General features: G+C 38.7%; 1 protein-coding gene across 4 annotated transcripts in view; it reads left to right on the forward strand.

Annotated features, from left to right (window-relative positions):
* Positions 1-2,302: 2,302 nt before the first annotated feature.
* The window catches only part of LOC106751696 (glutaredoxin domain-containing cysteine-rich protein CG12206-like), a 38,066-nt gene continuing 17,967 nt past the window's right edge, over positions 2,303-22,401 (forward strand). Inside the window, exons 1-3 of one of the 4 annotated variants that reach the window (XM_014632712.1) lie at positions 2,303-2,454; positions 3,538-5,164; positions 18,289-18,386. In XM_014632712.1, the coding sequence (XP_014488198.1) occupies positions 2,450-2,454; positions 3,538-5,164; positions 18,289-18,386 (1,730 nt within the window). In that variant the 5' untranslated portion in view covers positions 2,303-2,449. Of the gene's footprint in view, positions 3,445-3,537; positions 5,165-18,288; positions 18,387-22,401 lie in introns of all 4 variants that reach the window. The other 3 variants (XM_014632710.1, XM_014632711.1, XM_014632709.1) reach the window with 3 other exon arrangements.

Raw genomic sequence — 22,401 nt, forward strand, 5'->3', positions numbered from 1 at the left:
TTTCCTTCCTCGTTTCTTACGCGCGAATCGTGTCACTTGGCGGATCATCGACAAGCTCAGAGGTCATAGGCGCGAAATAGACTTCTCAGACGGGAAAAAATCAGGCGGCAAGAATAACCAGACGAACGTTCCACGGTATGCACGCGGTTGGGAGGTGTAACGGAACCTGTTCTAGTCCCCTTTGAGCTTCTCGCGCGTTGCAAGGTCAATATAAGAGATTCTGTGTGCATTCCTTCTGATATCCTGTGGATTAAAGCTTCCTAGACGGTATATATATATATATATATATATATATAAACACATAGGGTGACCCAAACTAATCTCGGTTCCCGTGGTGTGCAAGTAGAACGGATGAAACTGAGTAGAAAAGATCGAACTCATTTTGCAAATAACACGCAAAATTTCGAGTTATCGATGATTGAAAATGGCCATGTACAGGGTTCTTTAATTAATAACTCAAAAATTTGCGTGTTATTTGGTGAGTGCTGTATATATATATATATTATTTCTCTCAATTTTTATAAGTATAGTTATCATTATAATATAATTTGTGTATGTGTGTATATATATATATATATATATATATATATACACATACATATATTTATATATAATATATATTTATATTATAATTATACTATAATTATATTATAATGACAACTATACTTATGAAAATGGAGAGAAAAAGAAAAAACGATTAGATCTAACTATCGAAAGCGCTAAATCGCAGAATTAGATCAATATAAAGTTGCAAGGTGAAGCTTTGTAAAGAATTTTGCAGAAAATGTTGTTAAAGAATCGAGTTGCGATTATACGAGTTTATTAAATATAAAAAAGCAACTTTTAATAAGAATAATAATTAAATTGTTACGATAATTTTTGACTGTAAAAAGTTACAGAGAAAAAGGGGAAGAAAGAGAACGATCAATTAGATTTAATCGTCGAAAGCGCTAAGTCGCGAGGTCAGTTATATTTAGGTCGTGAGGTCAGCTATATTTAAGTCAATATATAAAATTGCGAAGCCAATATAAAAAATCTCGCATGCATTTCTTCTGATACCCTGGGAGAGGGAATTGAAGTTTCGCAGAAAACATTGATAAATTATTAAAGAATCGAATTGCATCCGGTTATATAAATTTGTTAAATATAAAGGAACAGTTTTTAAATAGAATAATAATTAGATTACGATGAAAAATTATAACAGTAAAAATTCCTGTCGAAATTTTGGTCCTATGTTAAACCTTTAATCTTACAACATAGTCGAAGCTAAGATAGTAAAATAGGTTCAATTTCAATTCTAATAATATAATAGAACCCCTACTTTGATCCTGATGATGTCTTAAATTTTTGTTTTCGCTGTCTTAACATTAAAATAGGACGATAAAGGGAGCGTTAAAATTCAATCTATAGAATCAAAGATTCAAAAGAGAAGTTAAAAAATATCAATATCGTCAAAATAGGTTTTTATCGGTCCACAGGCCGTCTAAGTAGGCGCAAACTATCCTTAAGAGCGTCGGGGTAGCATGAAAATTTCTTCTCGTGTTGAGAGAGGGAAGAAGGGAAAATAGAGAACGATTAATCAGATTCAACTATATCGAACGCGCTAAATCGCAGAGTCAGCTGGATATCCGCACGATTTCTTCCGCGCGACTTCATCAGTGTGCAAGGAAGGTAGTCTCGGCGCATCCTTCAGCTCGCATTACCGATCCACCGTAGTAGCCGGCGAGGTTGCCGCGCTTTCCACTTGCCCAGCCGTTCCCGGGACGACGTTTGTACGGGAATGATATCGGACTCTCGAGATGAAGAACTCTCGGAAAGAAGCGAAGAGGACGTCACCGGTGAAATTTCGGCAGGTGCTGATCAACGTGAGGAGTCGCCGAGCGTGTGTCGTACGCCTCGACACGGGAACACCTACGTAGCGCGCAGGTAAAGCGCAGGCGAGCAGGTGGCCAGGTAGATCGTCGTACGGCCGTGCGTGAAAGGCGGTGAACGGTAAAGAGTGAGGCATTTAAATAAGGTACCGGATCGTCGATACCGGGTGACTCAATAGAGGACGCCACGTCTCCGCTACTCGGCCAGGTAGGTACCTGTCGGACGACGACGACGACTGTAGCCGACTCGAGGAGGAGGAGAATCCGTTCTCGTCCTTCCCCGAGTCTCGCCTTTCTCCCTCCCTCCCCACCACCGTCGAGCGTGTTCTTCCCGGACGGGCCGATATTTCCCACTCCCCCTTTCGCCGTGCCCCGGTCCTGGGCCCGCGGACTCCAGTGCTCACCCGGGCCGTGAAACTGCACGAGTGAGTGTCAGCAGGCACTTAGTACTGTTACTGACGTTCCGTGCTGTGTACGATCGCTCGTCGCTTTATCGTCGCCGCCGTCTTCTTCAGCTGGACAACCGACCGGCTGAGTCGCGGACCCGAGTTTTACTATGCGCCGCTCTTAATATACATATGCGGTTCGTAAGTGGTGTTTCGCGATCTCCCATCTCCGCATCTCCTTTCGTCTCGTGTTGCTTCTATTTTTTCTCGATGCGTATACCGGTCCTGCGTGTTCCTTCACCGGCCTTTCTCTTTCTCTCTTTCTCTCTCTCTTCTTCGTAAGCGCGACGGATAGTTCACGATCTCGCGGCGAGCACAGGTGTGCACGAGGTGCTAACCGTTTTCTCGACGAGCGGGGCCGCGGGGCCTTACACTTCTCTCTCTCTCTCTCGGCGGATCGACCTGATTCGAGCACAGCCGTAATAATTCGTCTCAGGCTCTCCCTCGATTGTCCTTGCTGATCGGTAAATCGCTCGGGATCGGCCGGATTTCCCAGTGTGAGTGTCCGATGTACATGTTTCCTCGCATTTCCGTTGAACGACGGAAAAGGGCGATCCTGCGTGAATATCTTGGGATACGGTCTTTCCGACGGATTCAGTCTCTCGTTGGTACCCCAAAGGTCGTGGAAAGTCCGAAGATACGCGATGATCGTTTGACGCGTGGAACGTCGATCGCTAAATCAGCCGAATCGCAGTGTGAATCGATTCGTTAAAAGGATTGCTTCGTGCTTCGGAGGGGTCGAACAAGCACGGCGACGTATTAGTTTCGCCGCTGAAATTAGCGATCTTTATAGTAACGCTCGATCAAAGTCGGGACTGCACACGTTGTGCGATAAAACGTATCGAGCTACTGTTATTCTTTCGATATATATATATATATATATATCGACGGAATAATATAAACTCGATACGTTAATCGTGATCGACGCGATCGACGTCACGAGAAGCGGTCCGTTGGGCACTCGACTTTGATCGAGCGTAACTTCAATCCGAATTACGGTTGGGCGGTGAATGAATTCCGTTCGAGCGAGTGCCCGGTCGTGGTTCCCGGGGATCGTCGCGCGATCAACGTCGTTCGTTCGGCGAGACGGGATGCGAGTAGACGCGAGCGTCGGCGTACGTCCGGAGGTGAATTTCGTAACCGACGCGCGCGACAGAAAAAGAGAAAGGAGGAAGGCGTGAGAGGACGTTAATTTCCGACTTTCCAAATTCCTCCCGAAGGTCTGAGTTGTACCGAGGCGAGTCCGGAGCGGTGATTTCGTGCGCACGTATGGACGGGAACGCGACGATGACCGTGCCGCCGCCGCTGCCAGCGAAGACTCCTCAGGGTCGGGACGCGAGCCAGGCCGGCCGGCAGACTGTGTCAATCCGGGCCCCCTCCGCCTCGCCGTCCCTCGCCCCCGGGCCCGGAGCAACGGTATTCGTCGGAGTCGGTGCTCCTACCGCCGACGATTCCGCGACAACCTGCGGGAGAAGAATCCCGGAAGTACGATCGGCCGCGAACGGCCACGAAGCGGAGCGCAGCAGTGTCGTCGAGTCATCGACGCGGCAGCAGCAACGGCGGCAGCAGGCCGCGCACATAGTCAAGATCAAGATCAACCCGGATGGCGAGAAGAACGTCGGCAGGGTGATATCGACGGTGCGGTTGACCCTGGAGGAAAACGGGCTCGCGTACGAACTTGGCCCGGCCGGCGACGGTGGTGCGGTGGTGGTGAGTGCGACGAACCTGGTGAACGAGCGACGCTGTGAGAGTGCCGGTGAGGGCTGTGTGAGGATCAGTGTTTTCGGCGGCGAGCCGCCGGCCGATAATCGCGAGGACGAAGACAACGACGGTGGCGCGAGGCGCGATCGAGAGAGCGACGACAGGAGGAGCGAGAAGAAAAATATGGTGCACCGTGAGAGCGCGGAGGCCCTCAACTCGTCCTCCCTCGGCGGCCGTCCGGCGAACGCCTGCTTCTACTACAACTCGTACCAGGGCTCGCTGAACGGCATGGTCATGTCCAGCGGACAGTGCTCGCCCAGCGACACCCTGGACAGCGGTACCTGCAGCGACCTCGACGGCACGCCGCCACCGTTGCCCAAGAAGAAGAACGCCAGCACGGTGATCCTGTCCGGCGGTACGCACAATCGGACCGGGAGTCTGACCAGTAGCGGCGCCGAGGTCGACAGCGACGACAACGAGAGCAACATCAGCTGCGACTCGCTGAACGGCGCCGAGGTGAACGAGGACGCCGCCGAGTACCGCGTCCATCGTCCGGGAGGCACGACGAAGGACAAGGTCAAGGAGGAGATCGCGGTCGTGGAGAAATTAGGGGGTCGGGTCGAACGATTGACGAGCGATGATCGGCAGGTCGAGAGGTCGGGCCCTCGTCAGCGAGGCTCCGCTCCGTGCTCGCCGGTGTCGTCGGCCAGCGTCTCGCCGTCGCCGTCCGGAACGTCGTCCCTCTCGAAAGCCTCCTCGACGCCGCGAGTGAGGAGTCCCGATCTCTCGGCGACCGAGCTCAACGGCAAGCCGTTGTCGCCGGTCGTCAAGGAGTACACCTACGAGGAGAGGAAGCTACGGGAACAGGAGAGGATAGAGCAGGGATCCTCCGCGGAGCCTGCCGGCCAGTCGACTGGCCACAAGTACCTGTACGAGGACGACAGGTATTACAATTTCCATGTGAACGAACTGCGCGGTAACAACAGTAACAGCTCGAACGGCGAGCACGCCGAGAACGAGGAGTGCTTCGCCGGCTATAAGATGCACGATAAGGAGGCCATTAGAAGTGCCAAAGGAACTGTACGCGGGGTGAAGAATAGAGTGCGAGCGGGCATCGCGACGTTCCTGCAAACCCCTTCTTCTAAGGTACGTAAACCGCGTTTACCATACGTTCGCGTGAGATTTGTTATATTAGACGTTCGAGATAAGTAGCACTACTTATCTTATCTTTCATCTAGATCGGCTGAGATAATCTGTCTGTGTATGTAGAATTGAGTATGATAGCGTATTAAAAAGTTATAAATTATGTACTGGCGCGATACACACTATTTGTCGGCTGTGTAACGTTTCGCTCGTTGACCAATCGATGGCGGCAAGTCGAGCACGGCGAACGATGGGTCGACTTGTTATACAAATCAGGCACTGTGAATACCTGTGCGTATCGAACTGAAATCGGTATCGAGCCGCTTGGCGCAGGCCCGTTGGATTTAACACTTAAATCCGCGCGCATCGCATCTTGGATGCACTTGATTCGCATGGTCTGCAGGTCGGCGCGAAGCGTTAGATTTACAGTTAGATAGCCGCGCCGACCTCCATCGATCGTCACTTTGGATCGCGTGTATACGGTGCACCGATTGGTAACTTTATCGACGGCCACGACGACACGTCACCGTGGACGTCGGATTATTTTCTTACGTAAATATAAACGGAACACTCGTAATTCGAGATTTGTTAGATGGACATTTTGCAAAATTACAGAATACATCTAGACAAGAGAGTAGGTTGATTCATCTATTTTATTTTTGTGCACCTCGAGTCAAAATTTCGATGGCATTGTGACGCTCTTAAGAATAGTTCACGCTTACTTAGACGGCCTATAGACTAATAAAAACTTACTGTGATGATATTGATACTGTTTAACTTCTCTTTTCAACCTTTAATTCTACAGATTGAATTTTAACGCCGTCTTCATCATCCTATTTTAGCGCTGAAACAGCGAAAACGGAAATTTAAGACGTTATCAGGGTCAAAGTAGGGGTTATATTATATTATTAGAGTTGAAGTTGAATCTATTTTATTATCTTAGTTCTTACTATGTTATAGAATTAAAGGTTTGACATAGCCAAAATTTTGGATATTTCATGCGTTACGATTTTATGACGAGTTTGAACTCACTTAAAACTCTCTCTCTCTCTCTCTTTCTCATGCTTCTGTCGTAAAATGGGAAGTGACGCAAATGAGCAAGACTGGTTCTTCGGACAAAGTCAGGACAAAGTCAGGATTGCACATCGCGCGGTGATCCGCTGTGAATGCTGATTGTAAAGTCTTTTCACAAATATTTACCACCGTTTCCTCATCGAACGCGTTTAATCGTTGCGATAATCAGCTTATTTACGTCACGCATGAGCCTATTTATCATCTTCATAGAGTTCATACTACTGGTCATTTAATTTATTTTACTCTAACTTCATGTCCGTTAATGATGAGAAATGTGCTTTCAAAGTCTCATCGAGTTTAGATCCCAGATATATCCGTGGCACAGTGTTATATATATATATATACACCAGATGTCTGTGTTTTGTACATCTCGTGTGAAAGTAGGACGAATTAAACTGAGTAGAAAAGTCCTCTGCTACTTTTGCAAACTACGCCAAATTTCCAGTTATTAATTATGATATTATTTATATTAATTAATAAAATTAATTAATAATTTCCAGTTATTAATTATGAAATTAAGAAAATAGCCATATATAGATTTCTCTAATTAATAATTGAATAATTTGCGTGTTATTTGTAAAATTACACGACTTTTTCGTTCAGAATGACCTAATTTACATATATATGACAGTATCTAACAATTAGTTCCAAGTTTAAGGTTCAATATGTTGATGTCTGCCGCTAGGTACAACAGCTGTCATATACTTGTAGATTAAGTCCCTTTGAACAAAAAAATCTTTTATCATTTTACAAATAACACAAATTTTTAATTAATTAATTATTTATTAATTATTAGTTATTAATTAATTATTTAGTTATTAATTAAGGAAAACTCTATATATGGCCACTTTCAATCATGAATATTTCGAAATTTGCGTGGTTGCAAAATGGTACAGGACTTTTCTATTCAATATGTATACGTTCTATCTTTACATGAGCGGTTGAAAGAAAAGTTCTAGACAGTATATACATATATATACACGGAAAAGATACAGTTCGCGTAAGCAGGAATGTTAGGTGTAGACAAATTAATTCCTTACTTTTCTTTTGCCGATCTTGAAAATCATTTTAAATTAGAATGTCTACTGGTGCTTTTGCGGTTTTTAAATGCTAACACCTATGTTCTCAAAACACTTTATGAACTAGTGGAGCGAGCGACATAATCTCTAAAAAAAGTTGTAAATATGATGGCCTCTGATAAGGATATTCAGCACTTTTTTTACATTTCATCTAAAAAAGAATGCCGCTGAAGCCGCTGAAATGATTTGTTGTACTCTTGGTGAAGACGCAGACGACTTGTAAAAATGTGACTCATACGACTTGTAAAAATTAGTATAAGAGATTAGTATAAGAGATATGGCTTCTTCAGATTACCATTTGTTGCGATCGCTCCAACATCATTTGGCTGATTACGCACTTTAAAATATTAGAAGACGTCTGAGGAAGACGTCTGAAATTAATACACAAAGTGTTAATCCTGTATACGACTCATTATTTTGATATGTCAACCACATCAATGAAGTTGCGCGTGATCTGGTTATGGCATGCAGTACTTTGTTGGGAAGGCCATATTACAAAGCAGCGATGTCAGAAAATAAATGTGACTCACTACCCTAGTAAACACAAGGATATCAGCATAACCGTTGGACTCATTGCCGTTCGATCATCGAGGTGAAACGGGAGCGACGAGTGTACTTAAGGGTAGATGGGTGATCGGTCCGAGAAAAACATAGGAAGTATAATAGAATAGCTTTTGCCGTTACTAGTAGGCGGCTATGACTTATTTTGTTTTTTTTTTTTACAAGATGTTTTATCTAGCCAACCAAAAGCAGTTGTTATGAAAATATTTTGTTTGCAAGACATTTTATCTAAGCCAACTAAAAGCAGTTGTTAAAAAATTTTTGTAATTGAAGTATCAACAATGTCTAGTTGGAGCAACCATATATCAATCATTGCTGCAACAAGTCACTCAGCAGTTGTACTACAGTTGCAGTTAGTTTTTCTATTAGTTTTTCTATATTTTACTATAAAATCGTATTGGCCTCACTCGATATCTGTATCGGCCAATCAGACTGTTTCTTTCCGTTTATATATATTATGTCAATCCATTCCGCATCGACAATACGACCGTCGTGTACGCAAAACGTTTGCTTAACAACAACGAAAATTTGGTAAAAAAAAAAGACGCTCTTATACACATACACATATATTAAAATACAAATGCATACTTAATTGATTAATTGCATTTTTTAAATAAATAAATATTACATATATTCAGGGATCCGGACTGGGACCGAAACCGAAAACCGTATGGAAACTGATATTTTTGTCGAACCGGAACCGTAAATCGTGCCGAAATTTTATAAAGCCCACAAAACCGGAATCCAGAACCGTTACATTTTTTTCGGTTTGTCGGTTCTTTTCGGTTCATTATTTCGGTCCTTATTTCTATTCTCTTTTAAATAACGATTTTTTTCATTTTATAATAAAATTCTAGTTCTCACGAAAAAGCAGAACATTAATTAATTTATCGCGACAAATAAAAAATAAACTTCAAGCATACGATATTGAACAGAAGAGGATTATTAGAAGAAGTAATATATTACAATTCTGGGATAAATAGAAAGACAGCGAATACGGCCTATTTCGCGAAATCCTAAATTATACAAATTACACTAACGGAACATCTATATTCTTAGAAAGTTCGGAGAATATCGAAATATTCTCCGAATATTCTCAGAATCTGCATAATTTATATGTTCCGTTAGGAAGAGGTTACAAATGACAAAGATAATATATATCCAAAAAAGTTATGAGCAGAAGATGGAAATAGTGAAGAAGTGCCAGCGAGGAAGTTATATTATTACTTTTTATAATATATTATTGTATACGTTATATACCGTATATACATACATATATATATAATTTAAATCAATAAAAATTTTGGTAAGAAAACATGTTTAAACAATCGGAACCTTAAAAAATCGTTATTTAAACGGTTTACCGATATTTTCATTGTTCCGAAAACTGAAACCGAAATCGGAACCTTTATTAAATATTTTAGTGGACCGGAACCGGAACCGGATCGATGTTTTTATTCGATCCGGGTCCCTGCATATAATAAATATGACATGTACATTTTGATTATGGAACGGGACAAACTTTTGCAGCAATGCAATATATTGTATGTTAATATTATATATATATATATGTGTGTGTGTGTATGTGTGTGTGTAAGCGCGTTTTATTTTACGAAATTTCCGGTGTTGCTAAGCGAGCGTCTTGCCTACACGACGGTCTGGCCATCGATGCGGAACGGATTGACATAACGGTAAATTCGATAAAACGATATTACGGCAATCCGACGCGCCGAGAGAAACATCGGCGGCGGTCTTGGAGCACAAGTATGTGCGCACGCTTCGTTTTTGTCTTCGCTCTTTGCGTATTCGTTTTGTTACCGCGCACCCGCGTTATTCATCCCGTTCGCGCTTGTGCGGCCTATTTCGCAAAATTACAGAGACCGGAGGATACCTCGCCTATGTACGCAAATGCACCGACGACAGCTACGAAGTAATCCTGCGCTTTCTCGCGGCTACATCTGCCTGTGAAACTACTACTTCCATAGCACGCCTCGATTGCGCTCTTCGCGGTGCAATTCCGGTACGAATGCGAATCATTATCTTCGTTCCACGTGAAAATTGACGCCCGCCACGCAAGTGACGATATTAATGAGATGCGTTCCATGTCGCACGCTCCGGCAATTGCTGGGTTGTCGTCAGTGGTATTTTCGAGAAAATACGACGATTATACAGGATGTCGACAGACAGTATATTAAACTTTGACCCTTGAACCTTGTCGTTAAGTACAATAGTTGTCATATACTTGGAAATTAGACTGTTCAAAACAAAAAAAGTCTCTTACCATTTTGCAAATAACATGCACATTTTTGAGTTATTACTTAAAGAAGCCTCTGCATGTCAATTTTCAGTTATTGATAACTCGAAATTTTATGTTATTTGCAAAATGATGCAGGACTTTTCTGCTCAGTTTCATCCGTTCTACTTGCACATCACGGAAACCAAAATTAGTTTGGGACATCCTATATATGAAATTAAATTTTTCAGTTAACGAGAACGCGTTCCACTGAGCAATTTTATTTGTCGTTAATATGTAATACTTTTCATACACAATATCATAGTTACGTTATTTGATGGCAGTAATCGTAAGTGTACACTCATACTTTCGCAATATTCATTTTAAGTTCGAGCGACACTTCGAAACGCTGTGGAGCGCCGTTCACTCTGTGCCGATAGATTTTTAACGGGTTAAAAACATTAAACACGCAATCGTGTAACCGCAATTTGCGACATCGAAATGTCGAGCGTGATTTTACTGGCCACATCAGTGATCGGTGCGAGAAATTTGATTTCAAGTTAAAAAGAATAAAAGAAAAAATTAAATAGGCACCAGCATTTTGACCTGAAAACATGAATGTTGCTTAAGATAAATCATAGGATGATGTGTCCTGTATTCGTCGTTTCTCATTCGCTCATTGCCAAAACTCGTTCACCAAAGCACGCAGGCCACTCGATATTCCGAGTCTCTTGCTGATATACTGTGTGTATCGTGTATATATAAATATATAAATATATAAATATATATATATATATATATATATATATATATATATTTATATATATATATATATATATATTTATTTATATATATATATATACACTATTAACATATTAACGACAAATAAAATTTAAACACATAAAAAATAATACGGGAGTGACAAACTGTGAGATCCTTATCTCTGCTAACACACACACACATACATCCACACATAGCAAAGATAGTTTGTAGTCAGAAAATACGGGAGTGACAAATCGTGGAGTCCTTATATTTACCTTGTATTTACCTTGTGTAGTGTTAACGGCGGTACTGCAACTTTCAAGCCTCATAACTTAAAAAGTACTTAATGCAAAAGTATTTTATTATAATTGTTTTGAAAAGTTCTTGAAGTAAGCTACAAGATTATGCAATAAAAAGTAGAAATTTCCATTTAAGAAATTAAAGATGACCTTCATGTGATCTTCAAAAGACTATCAAAGGTCAAACCAATGTCACTATCTGATGACCTCCTCCAAACCATACAACTTTTGTCTAAAACATTTGTTCCATTGACTCACCGTTTTCAAAATATTTAGGCATCTAAGTTAAAATGGGACACCGTGTATATATATTCCGACATATATCCCCCCCATCTCTTTCTTTCTCCCTCCATCCCTTCTCCTCTCTGTTTCTCTTTTTCGCCGTCTTTTATTAAATTTTCTTTGTTAATTTGTATAATTGGTTAAAATCAAATCTCCTTTCGTCCGTTTAAACATTTTAATAGATACAAAAGACGTACGATTATATTTTAAACGCTAAACACTAATAATGGAAATTCGTAAATCTGTCATCCTCGTGTCAGATTATATAATTATTATTAAATTGTTCACGATAAGTTCATAGATATTTTTGCAAAAAATGCAAGGTCATTAATGTTTAAGGTCATTAATTATAGTTAGCATAACTTTATTCAATAATAATAATGTTCTTACTGTTTCTTCAGTGACTTGTCGAAAAGAGAAACGAAAAAATTAAAATTGAATCCATGAAAGAATTAGTTTTAAATTTTTCGTAAAAATTTGTCCGAATTTATCTAACAACCCAATATCTCGCGATGTTTTTGAAAGAATATTTTACAACTGTTGTTTTATGATTTATTGTTATTATTGATATTTATTAACGCGTGCATCAACATGTTTTTTTTCAATTTGCTCTTGCAGTTTAATTATTTTTATAAAAATATTCCGCAAAAATATATTTTACGAGGTGTGTTTTTCCGCTTCCGCTTTCGCGGAAATATTGTGTAAATATTGTTTACGACAAGGACGGTAAATATTCGCTCTGCGACAATTTTCTCCTGTTACTTAACACGCTGTACATAATGGGAGTTCTTGCGGTCTGTGCGAGTACTCAGGGATTGCGAGTGTCGGAATGTAATGTAAAATTGCTTCCGAGTCGGAGAGCTAGGACATTATTTACATCATCGCCTCTCTTAGATAGGAACGAGTAATAGGAAATTATTGTATTTATTTCTATAAGTAATTAACAGTTCAGAGTACATTTTCAGGTATAACATAGTTTTTTACATAACGTGACACGTGGCTGAAAGTGCTGCGATAATTTTCTAGCGACGATATAAAGCGTCGAGAACATATCTTGGATCAAATCAAAGCCAGCGTCTCTTCGATAAGTTATAATGAACATATTTAATTTATGGTAGTTAATTCATAAAATTGTTTTCTGAGAATAGTCTGAGTTCTCTTTAAATTTTAATTAGATTGATGGAAAAATTGTATTGATGGAAAAGTATTATCTACACGTTTTAACAACGAAGTTAGAAAACAATTGACTATTTGGAAGTTGATATATTCATAAATAAAGTTGACACTTTTCAAATTTCGCGTTCTCTCAAATTAATACTCTATTTATAATTTCTATCTTTAATTTATTCTAAACTACATTTAGGATTTTAATAAAAATTATTATTATGTTAAGGACTAATATATAGACGTACAAAATTTAAAAAATTATTGATAGTTTGTTTTAAAAATATAGTCAAAGGAAATATGTAACTTATGGTAATCCGCGATAATATAATAACGTAATGTTATGCAATAATATATATATGTATACATATGTGTACACATATTAAAATATTTATATACCGTTTTCTATTATATGTGCAGCTCTTACTGATATATTAGATCTTACTGATATATAAATAAACTGAGATAAAAATTAATAAGAAAAATAAAAAATAAATATTTCCATATTTGTAATATTGTGTACAAACAGTGATGGCAAAAAGTTCCGAAATGGTGAAATATCTCAGAAAATGATGACTTTAGCAGAAAATGTTACATACTCGTATAAAATTTTTAGGAAATGAAACGGTCTATTATATGGATATGACTTTCATGTGACCTTGAAGGATACCGTGAAAGTCAACTTTGAAATCTTAAAAGTAAATGTAAACATTTTTATTGCATATTCTGGAAGCTGACATTGAGGTGATTCGAGACACTAATGACCCCGGGATTTTTTTCTTTTGCTGAACAACACACACACACACCATCAAAATTAATTCCGCGAATGTCTTCTCTACGGAATGTAATAAGATGACGATTAAATGCCGATCTCTCAAGCGCGAACGATAACAGCGGATCGAAGTTACACGGGATTGACTGACTTAAACGCGAAGTAAAACTTTCCTTTTTTATGTGTGAATTTGCAATTAGGTTTTTCCGTTGCTCGGGAAACCTGCTTCACCATCGACACGCAACCAGTTACATAATTACACGTGCGTATTTTGTTGTATGTAATAGCGTCTATAAGAACGCGTTCGACCAGTGATGTGGAATTCTCGATTTTCTCGAGATATGTACGTGTGCGCGCTTTCTCACCGATGAAAGTGGAACGGCAAATGTGATGAATTAACGGTGATGCACGAAACGGAAGAGTGATCGTGAATTCTTTCGAATTATGCTGATACATATATGCATCTTTTTTCCCAATAACTACCAAAAGTCGTCCTTTCCGCGTCGAATTCGGTCCGTCAGACGAATACATGTTCACATTACCCTGGTGGAAATTTTGTGCAGTTTTTAAACAGTTAATGAACAGTTAAATTGAATCTGTCCAGTAACTGCCGAATAAAACAGTTGGGATCCTGATCGAGATGTAAGTCGCTTTGTCTGCAGTTACTGGACACATAAGATGCGCAAAATCTGAACTCATTTATTGACCGATAAGTGAGCAATAATTGGACAAAGAAACTATTCAAATGATTGATAAGCAAGTTTACTGCATGTTTGCTTATTGTGCAATTCTAAAGTTTAATAAAAGTCGTGGTGCAGTCGTAGACATAAAAGTTACCTGAGCTTTTCTAATAAATTTCAGAACATAACTGGATGAACCAATAGGAAATTTATTTCTTAGGAACTATTCTGTCATTGGATCAGTTTTAGGTTTGCCAAACTTATTCCAAAAAGCCAAATAACTTTTATGTCCACAATTGTACAAGATGTGAAATGTGAGATGGACTTCTAAGATAGTCTGATGTGTTCTAGTCACAATACAATTCTGTATTATTAATATACAGCCCATTTGTTGTCTGCTCACTTTCAACTCTACCTTACTTGTCACTTCTGTCATAAAGTATTTTTTTGTTAAATTCTGGATTTCCTCCAAATTCCTCTTCTCTATGTTTTGCTACGTTCTCACTCATTTTTTACATAGTTTCAAGATCGTCTTTGAATTATAAATTTAATATAATTTAATATAATATAATCTTCATTATGCGTGTACGTGCGGTATAAAACTTAATGAAACTATGTTCTTTTCCAGTTTTTGTGTAATTTCGATATATCTGTGAAATGCAGTAATACTAGACAATAACTGGGCAATTGCCCTATGCAAACTGTACATATTTTTTCCAAGAAATCTGCTTCAGGTGCTGAACTAAATTTTATCAAGTTTTCGTCCATTTCCTACAAAGTATTGATTGACACAATTAATGAGAATGCAATATCGTCAGACAGTAACTGATTGAATGTCTAGTAAAACTGCACAGATTTCTATGAGGGCACAAACCGGACGGTTCCAAAACAACGTTATACAACGTTCACGTTCAACCTATCAGCGTATCTCGCTCCGACGGGCTGTGGAAGCTTCGTTCGGAGCTTTTCGTCTTAGTTTAGTAATATGCTGCGTCGACTTGCACGGGTCTACACACATGAGCCGAAATTAAGCTACTTTATGCCCGCTCGTATTATAGATTTTCACATGGATGATTAACGCGCGCAACCTAGTTCGACCCGATGTCGGACGCGGTGAACGAAGAAGGTGAAGTGACTGATGATGATGAAACGCGACACAAATGTGACCTTACCTGATTGCCTTCGTCAACCGAGCTGACTTTCTTCCTCTCTTTCTTTTGTAGCAGAAACGTTTTGAAGTCGATCATATCGACGAGCTTTACTTGTTTTCGATTTAACAACGTATGCAGCGTTATTTGGGCCCCGTCGTTAATCCAGAAATTCCGACGACGATCAAAGATTAAATTGACAGAGTTGCAGTTGAAGCTGACAGTGACTGATTTCCTCCAGTTTATCGTTTAAGATGATCGAAAAGAAGAAGTCAAGAGACTCATTTCCATATAATAAAAGAGCAATATGCATCGTAAAATTTTTAAAACTTAAAAAAATATATAAAATTAAGGATAACATGTGAGGATAAATAATAAATGTAGGAAATAATGTAATTTTGATACTTTGTTTTATTTTCTTGATAATTTCTTACAGGTATCATACATATCTTACAGGTATCATAAGTATCTTACAGGTATCATGCCGCTTTTGGGTTCTTATTTCGAGACGCATTAATCCACAAACTCTCAAAAAAAGATTATTTGCAAGAAAATATGTGCCGCTAATGAGATGCACCACGGGTCGCGTCCTTAGCAAATAGCAATAACTTTTCGAAATCTGAAGTCTCGGCGATCATCTTTTTCGCTCTTCATGTAAATACACTTTCACCGTATTGCCGTCGCTCGCACAGCGAATGGCCACGTAAATGACTTGCGTAAGCACAAAGTAGTGAATTACTAATATTCCGCATTAGCTTTGCTAACGAAGCGATGCCGACGACACCGGTCGCACCGGCGAAGGTACAGCGACCTACTTGTCCCGTAGGTCTTTTCCATTTCCGCCTCCGTGCGATTCCGCGTATTCAAGAGAGACGTATCCGCCGACTTCTGTGACCGCCGCTGCGGAGGCAGGTGACGGGAGCCGCTTCGTGAATTTCCCCGTTGAAGGAAACGCAAGGCAGGCATGTCCACGAGACAAATCGGGTGGGAATAGAGAAAGCAGGTCAAAGAGGCCACCATGGCGACAGGCCTCTTGTGTGCGACGAATAGTTCTTCAGCCTCCTCCTCTTGGACTTCATCTTCAGCCTTATTCTCTCAATCTTTTATTTCTTTCTCTCCTTTCTCACCCCTTCCTTCTCTCTCTCCCTCCCTCTCTTTTTCTCTCTCGCCCGCCGTCTCGTATTTTCTTCATGTTTGTCGTTTTTATCTCTCACGTTACGTTCGTGCTTTCTACGAAAGTTGACCCGCGATACCTGTACATTTATCGTGAAATTTGAAGCCACGACGTAAGCGCGTCCTTTACCAAACCGCTTGTTTTTTAATTAAATAATAATAGAACATGTGTCGCTATAAAAACTATTCCGTGCAAGCGAAGTGTAATTCGGGTATCGAGTATACGAGTAAATTATTAAGTAAACACACGCAGTGTGTGTCACAACTGGACGCGTGATAATTCCATTTGGGAGCTAACATGCAGAATGATTTAAAATTCGTCGTGACTTCGATATTCCGTGTTTTGCTATTTCAATATGGCCGAAAATGACTGTTGATGTATAGGAAAAGACTGTCAATAGGCTTTAATAATCAGTGTGTGACATTAGAGCGTAGTGCAAAGAACACAAATTTTTATTGCATTGAAGATGTCGGGTTTTGTAACAAAAAACCAGCATTTGCGGAAAGCATTAATTTTCTGCTTTCATCTCAAGAAATCTGCTGCTGAAAGCCATTGTTTGCTAGTGGAGGCTTATGGGGAGCATGTTCTATCTGAAACAATTTGCAGAGATTGGTTTAGACGATTCAAAGACAATGATTTTGACGTGAATGACAAAGAGCGGCCTGATCAGCTGAAAAAGTTGGAAGATGGAGAATTGGAGATATTATTGGAAGAAGATTTATGTCGGACACTCAAAGAGTTGTCGAAAACACTAAATGTCGATGAGTCAACCTTTAGTAAACGTTTAAAAGCAATGAGAATGATCCAGAAGCTAGGAAACTGGGCCCCACATGAATTGAGAGAAAGAGACATTGCGAAGCGTTTAACCATTTATGAATTGCTACTTCAAAAACAAAAAGGGAAGTCGTTTTTGTATCGAATTGTGACTGGCGATGAAAAATTGATTCATTACGACAATATTAAGCGCAAGAAATCATGGGTGCGTCCCGGCGAACCATCAACATCAACGCCAAAATAGGATATTCACAGAAAGAAGATCATGCTGTGAATTTGGTGGGATTAAGTCAGTGTAGAGTATTCTGAGCTGCTGCAATCGAGTTAAATCATCAATGCTGAACGCTACCGACGACAATTACTCAATTTGAATTGAACATTCAAAGAAAAACGCCTGCAATACGCCAAAAGACATGACAAAATTATTCTTTTCTATGACAATGCTAGACCACATGTTGCAACACCAGTGAAGAAAATCCAATCACCCAATGAAGGAAATCTTGGAGGCACTTGGATAGGATGTCTCACCCCACCCGTCCTATTCACCAGATGTTACTCCTTCAAATTACTTTACCATTTATTTCGGTCGATGCAGCATGGTCTTTCTGAACAGCACTTCAGTTCTTTCAAAGATATCAAAAAATGGCTCGATGACTGGATTGCCTTGAAAGAACCTGAATTTTTCTAGCGCGAAATCCATGTGTTCCCAGAAAAGTGGGAAAAATTGTAGCTTCCGAAGGACAATTGAATAAGATATAATGTATCGTTCTTTTGAAAGAAACATGAGTTTCTGCAGCAAAAAGCAGCGAGAATTAATTCAAGCACCTAATATATAATATATATAATTGTAGCTTTGATATAAAATGTATTATAATATCAATTGTTTTTTTATATAAACAAAGTCGAAACAATTTTGTGTGAAAATATATTTTATACTAAAAAATTATATATATATAATTCATATATATATTTTTTTTTATTATTTTATTTTCTTAATATTCTGAGAATATTTTTATAATATGCCAAGAATATTATATAATGTGGACATATAACATCAATAGAATATTTATATAATATAAAAAAATATTACATAATATTCTAAGAATATTATGCGCTTATTTTTAGGGGTTATGGATAGGGATTATGTCCATATCACATGAGTTCTGGAACAAAAGGATGGAGACGTATAGAGGCGAGCAAATTTCACGCAGCATATTGGAGCTGTAACTATAACCGTAATCGTAACTATGCCCAATAAAAACGACTAGCAGTTCGTTTCATAGTTTCTGAATGAAACGACAATTCTCTCGTGCCGGAAGTAATCTGGGACACGGAGTTATGGTTTTAATTCCATCAACCATCTGACTCGAGCTACTTCGGGCAATTTCCCGTTTTCATCCGAGATTTTTAACGAGCCTCTTATCGGCGAACATTACTCACGCGAAATCGATGTGCTAAAATTTGTGTTTGAAATACCGTTATCGAATGATGAATTTGAAAAAGCACAGATGTGCATAAGCATGCACATCAACATGCATAAGTACGTGTAACAAGAGTAATCCAAAATTTCGGGAATGTCCGTTTCGAAACCGGTTTACCAGATAGCAGAAACCGTAATATTCGAAAAGTTATAACGGGAATCGCACGACAAGCTAGCGTGTGTAATGATGCAACGTAAATGAATGTCGCGCGCGACCAAAATCCTTCGGATTGACCGATTGAATATTAACAGTGTTTGCCTTAGATTATTTCAGATTCATCTAGATAAAGATGAGACCGAATTTCAACAATACAGTTACAAAGAACGGACCAAAGGAGGCAAAATCGAAATTTGCCGATTCGTTGAAATCTAATCTCCAATTCCTAATCTGATACGGGCTTAACGCACAAATCCATATTATTTCATTCATTTTATCAAAAAATAAGTTCAGAATATGGACCATAACATCATTTCAAATAATTTTGAGATGATATAACATGTTTTTTTATCTAATATGAAGATGAATATATTTTGTATTTCTTCTATCTAGATAAAGATAAAGATGATCTATTTATTCATCTGGACGATTATTTAGATAATTGTATCTAGATACCGGCAAACATTGCGCACTAATATCATCAAAGTTACTCGTTACCTTGTATTTATCGCGCTGGAAAGATGCGAAAGAGACCGCCCTTATTTCTCCGGCTCGCCATCGAGAAATTTCTAACCCCGCACTTTCAACTTTGCACGGGAATGCGCACACTGCGACGATCCGTTTCCTACTTGCCATTTCGGCAAAACCGCAACTCTTGAACCGTGAATTCAGAATTCACATTTAATTAATTAAAAGGCTCGCGCGAACGCAATCCGTGCGTAACTTTTGCCTGTGGATATCCACTTGCGATATAATTGGTTAACCTTAGGAGAGAGGAGAACGGGAGGAAAACAATGCCGCGTCTACCCCCGTTTTGTGCAACAGAGGATTCTTTTGCAACTTTTGTTCGACGATTCAGAAAAAAGAAAAAGACTCCACGAGAAAATTTCGTTTCGGATTACCGTAACGTGCGCGGGAACAACGATATCCACTCTGCGGTATTTACGACGGGAATGTCGGCGCGGTGATACAACGCTCCTTTCTAGCCATGAAATCGTTGACATTTCTGCGGCGAACGCGTAGCTGCAATCACGCATAAATAATTGAGTGTACTTATGAAAGTGCACTTTCTTCTTCGGATTCACACCTTGTTCCGATGGACGTGGTGCGACTACTACGACGAGTTTGCGAAATGATTATTGCCGTTCGATACGTAACGCATTCTATTATCGGAGATGAGAGAGAAGCGGATTTCTCATCGTCAACTTTATAACGATAGTCGCCGTTTGAGACCGCATATAATTAAAGCTTCGCCGCGTACCTTGAAGTGAAAATCACGTAATCGCTGAGGAATCCCGTTTCCATAATAGCTAGTCGGGAAAACAGGAAGTGGATATCTTACGCGAACCACTAATTACGAATAATATCGAGTATGTCTGTATTGTGAATCGATTTTATGCCTGATATCGCGAGTTTTTGTACGAGCGGCTTAAAGCGGAAAATTGGAAAATTAATTCTTTTCTTGGAAGTTTGGAAAATTAATTCTTTTATTCTCCGCATCGGAATTAAGATTTTCATAAAAAATTATCGTATGGCTATTTTCATAAAAAAATTATCGTATGGTTATTAAGGAAAATTACTAAGAAGCAATTTATTGCTAAAAATCGCTCTATAATTTTGTTCACGCGAAATTTAACTAGTAGGGGAAACACGGTTAACTAAAGTGAGTGAGTAGATTAAATTGCAAGTTATCAGTGACGTGTCTAATAATGAAATCAAGTAAGTAGTACGAATAGGAAATTGATTCGGAAATTAATGTGAAAATTGCAAGTGTTCCTACATCGAACATAATGAACGATGAAGGCTTTTAGTTTCAATTTTGGGTTATTCAAGCTGCTGTCAGGTTGGCTCGTTGTTATCAAACTCGCGTTTGTGAAGATCGGTTAGAGTAGAAAGGAATCGTATTGACAACTTTGTGCTACATTTTGGTAGCTTAGAATTAAAATGATCAATCTTTAACTGTAGCTTGGTGATACAAAAGTCGACGTATTAAGCTTTTCCGATTGCATGCAAATGAAACTATGCTAAAAAAAATAAATTTTTAAATAATGGAAATATATTTTGAAACATATATTTCTTTCATTTAGATAAATATGTGTTAGATTTAAAAAAAATTCTTAAATATAATATTTTAAAATTATTACAAATCATTGAAGTAATATTTTTTCAAATTTGTAAAATAATTTGTAAAATGATGAGCTTCTAAATTAAAAATATAATTTCTTCGATTTAAAATATTTTAGTTGCTTACCCAGTATTTTCGAGCGAGTGCGGAACTCGATGCTCAATGCTCGTTTACTCCTTGAAATATTGCCATGCATTTATGAATCATCCTATATCGGGAGATATCTCATGTGTCTATATCGACCGATTCGCGGCCGTAATTCGTCGATTTAACAATTGAGATACATGACGATACTTTCGATGTACAAAAACCGCGCATCGTTTGCACCTCGGAATGCACGCGGAATTATATCATGGGTAGCTCGAATAGGACTTAAAAGAAGAACTTGACTTGGCGTATGTATTCATTGGACGGCAGCGCATTTGCATCAGCGCGGCCTAACAAAGGTCAAATCTTGCCTGACATCATCTTATGCACGCAATGACGCAGATGGCACACAGACGTGCATATTTACATGCAAACGCTCGCATCTGGCGTCGCCGACAGAGACTATTCTTTCCTTGGTGATTGTGCGATGCGACGCGAAGCGGGAAATGGTGAAATCACGACGTACTACCGATGCGAGGATCGACGCAGCTTCTTCTTTATTCATCGGTCAGGTGCATCCTAGAGTAAAAAAAAATATTTATTATTAAAATCAAACAAATTTCACTCTATTAAAAAGAAATTATTTATTTCTATACTTCTAACTAAATAATTATTTGATTGAAATTAATATATTTTATTGATTGAAAAAAATGTTTTTCAGTTTCAGAAAAATATTTATTTAAAAAGTAAATGTAACATTTAAAACAAAAAATAAATATAAAAAATTAAAAATTTTCATTTCAATGAAAAATCTTTTTATTTAATAGGGTAATCCCCTAAATAAAATAAATTTATTATATTTATTAACTCGAAAAAATATTTTTTAAAGTCACAGAAATACTTTATTAATATATTGAATTATAATAAATAATTTTTTAGGTTGAAAAAATATTTATTTAACTTGAAGAAATAATTCTTCAAGTAGAAAGAAGAAAATATCAATAAAAAGAAATATTTTTAATGTAAAAAAATATATTTTCATCTATTAACTAAAATAAATTAAATGTTTTTTAAATATAGTTCCTGTTTAAATAACGATTTTTTTATTTCTTTTAGAATTGAATGCGAGTAAATGTAAGGTTTCGATATAATATTTCGATGACACAAACACTAAATTTAAATGTCCACGATTCTAAAATGCCTTAAGAATTCTAAAAAAGCCAAGTCCGTTTTACTGTAAGGAATTTAAATAAAATTATATCGGGACGTAAATCGAACCGGAGACCTTTCGCTTTCTACACTGAAAAAAGATTGGTAATACTACCTAAATGCATTTAATTAAAAATTTCGACAGAATATTTGGTAACTGTTTTGAAATTTGATATTAAT

The sequence above is a fragment of the Dinoponera quadriceps genome, unplaced genomic scaffold, assembly GCF_001313825.1.
Source record: "Dinoponera quadriceps isolate SergipeBrazil2010 unplaced genomic scaffold, ASM131382v1 scaffold115, whole genome shotgun sequence".
NCBI lineage: Eukaryota > Metazoa > Arthropoda > Insecta > Hymenoptera > Formicidae > Dinoponera > Dinoponera quadriceps.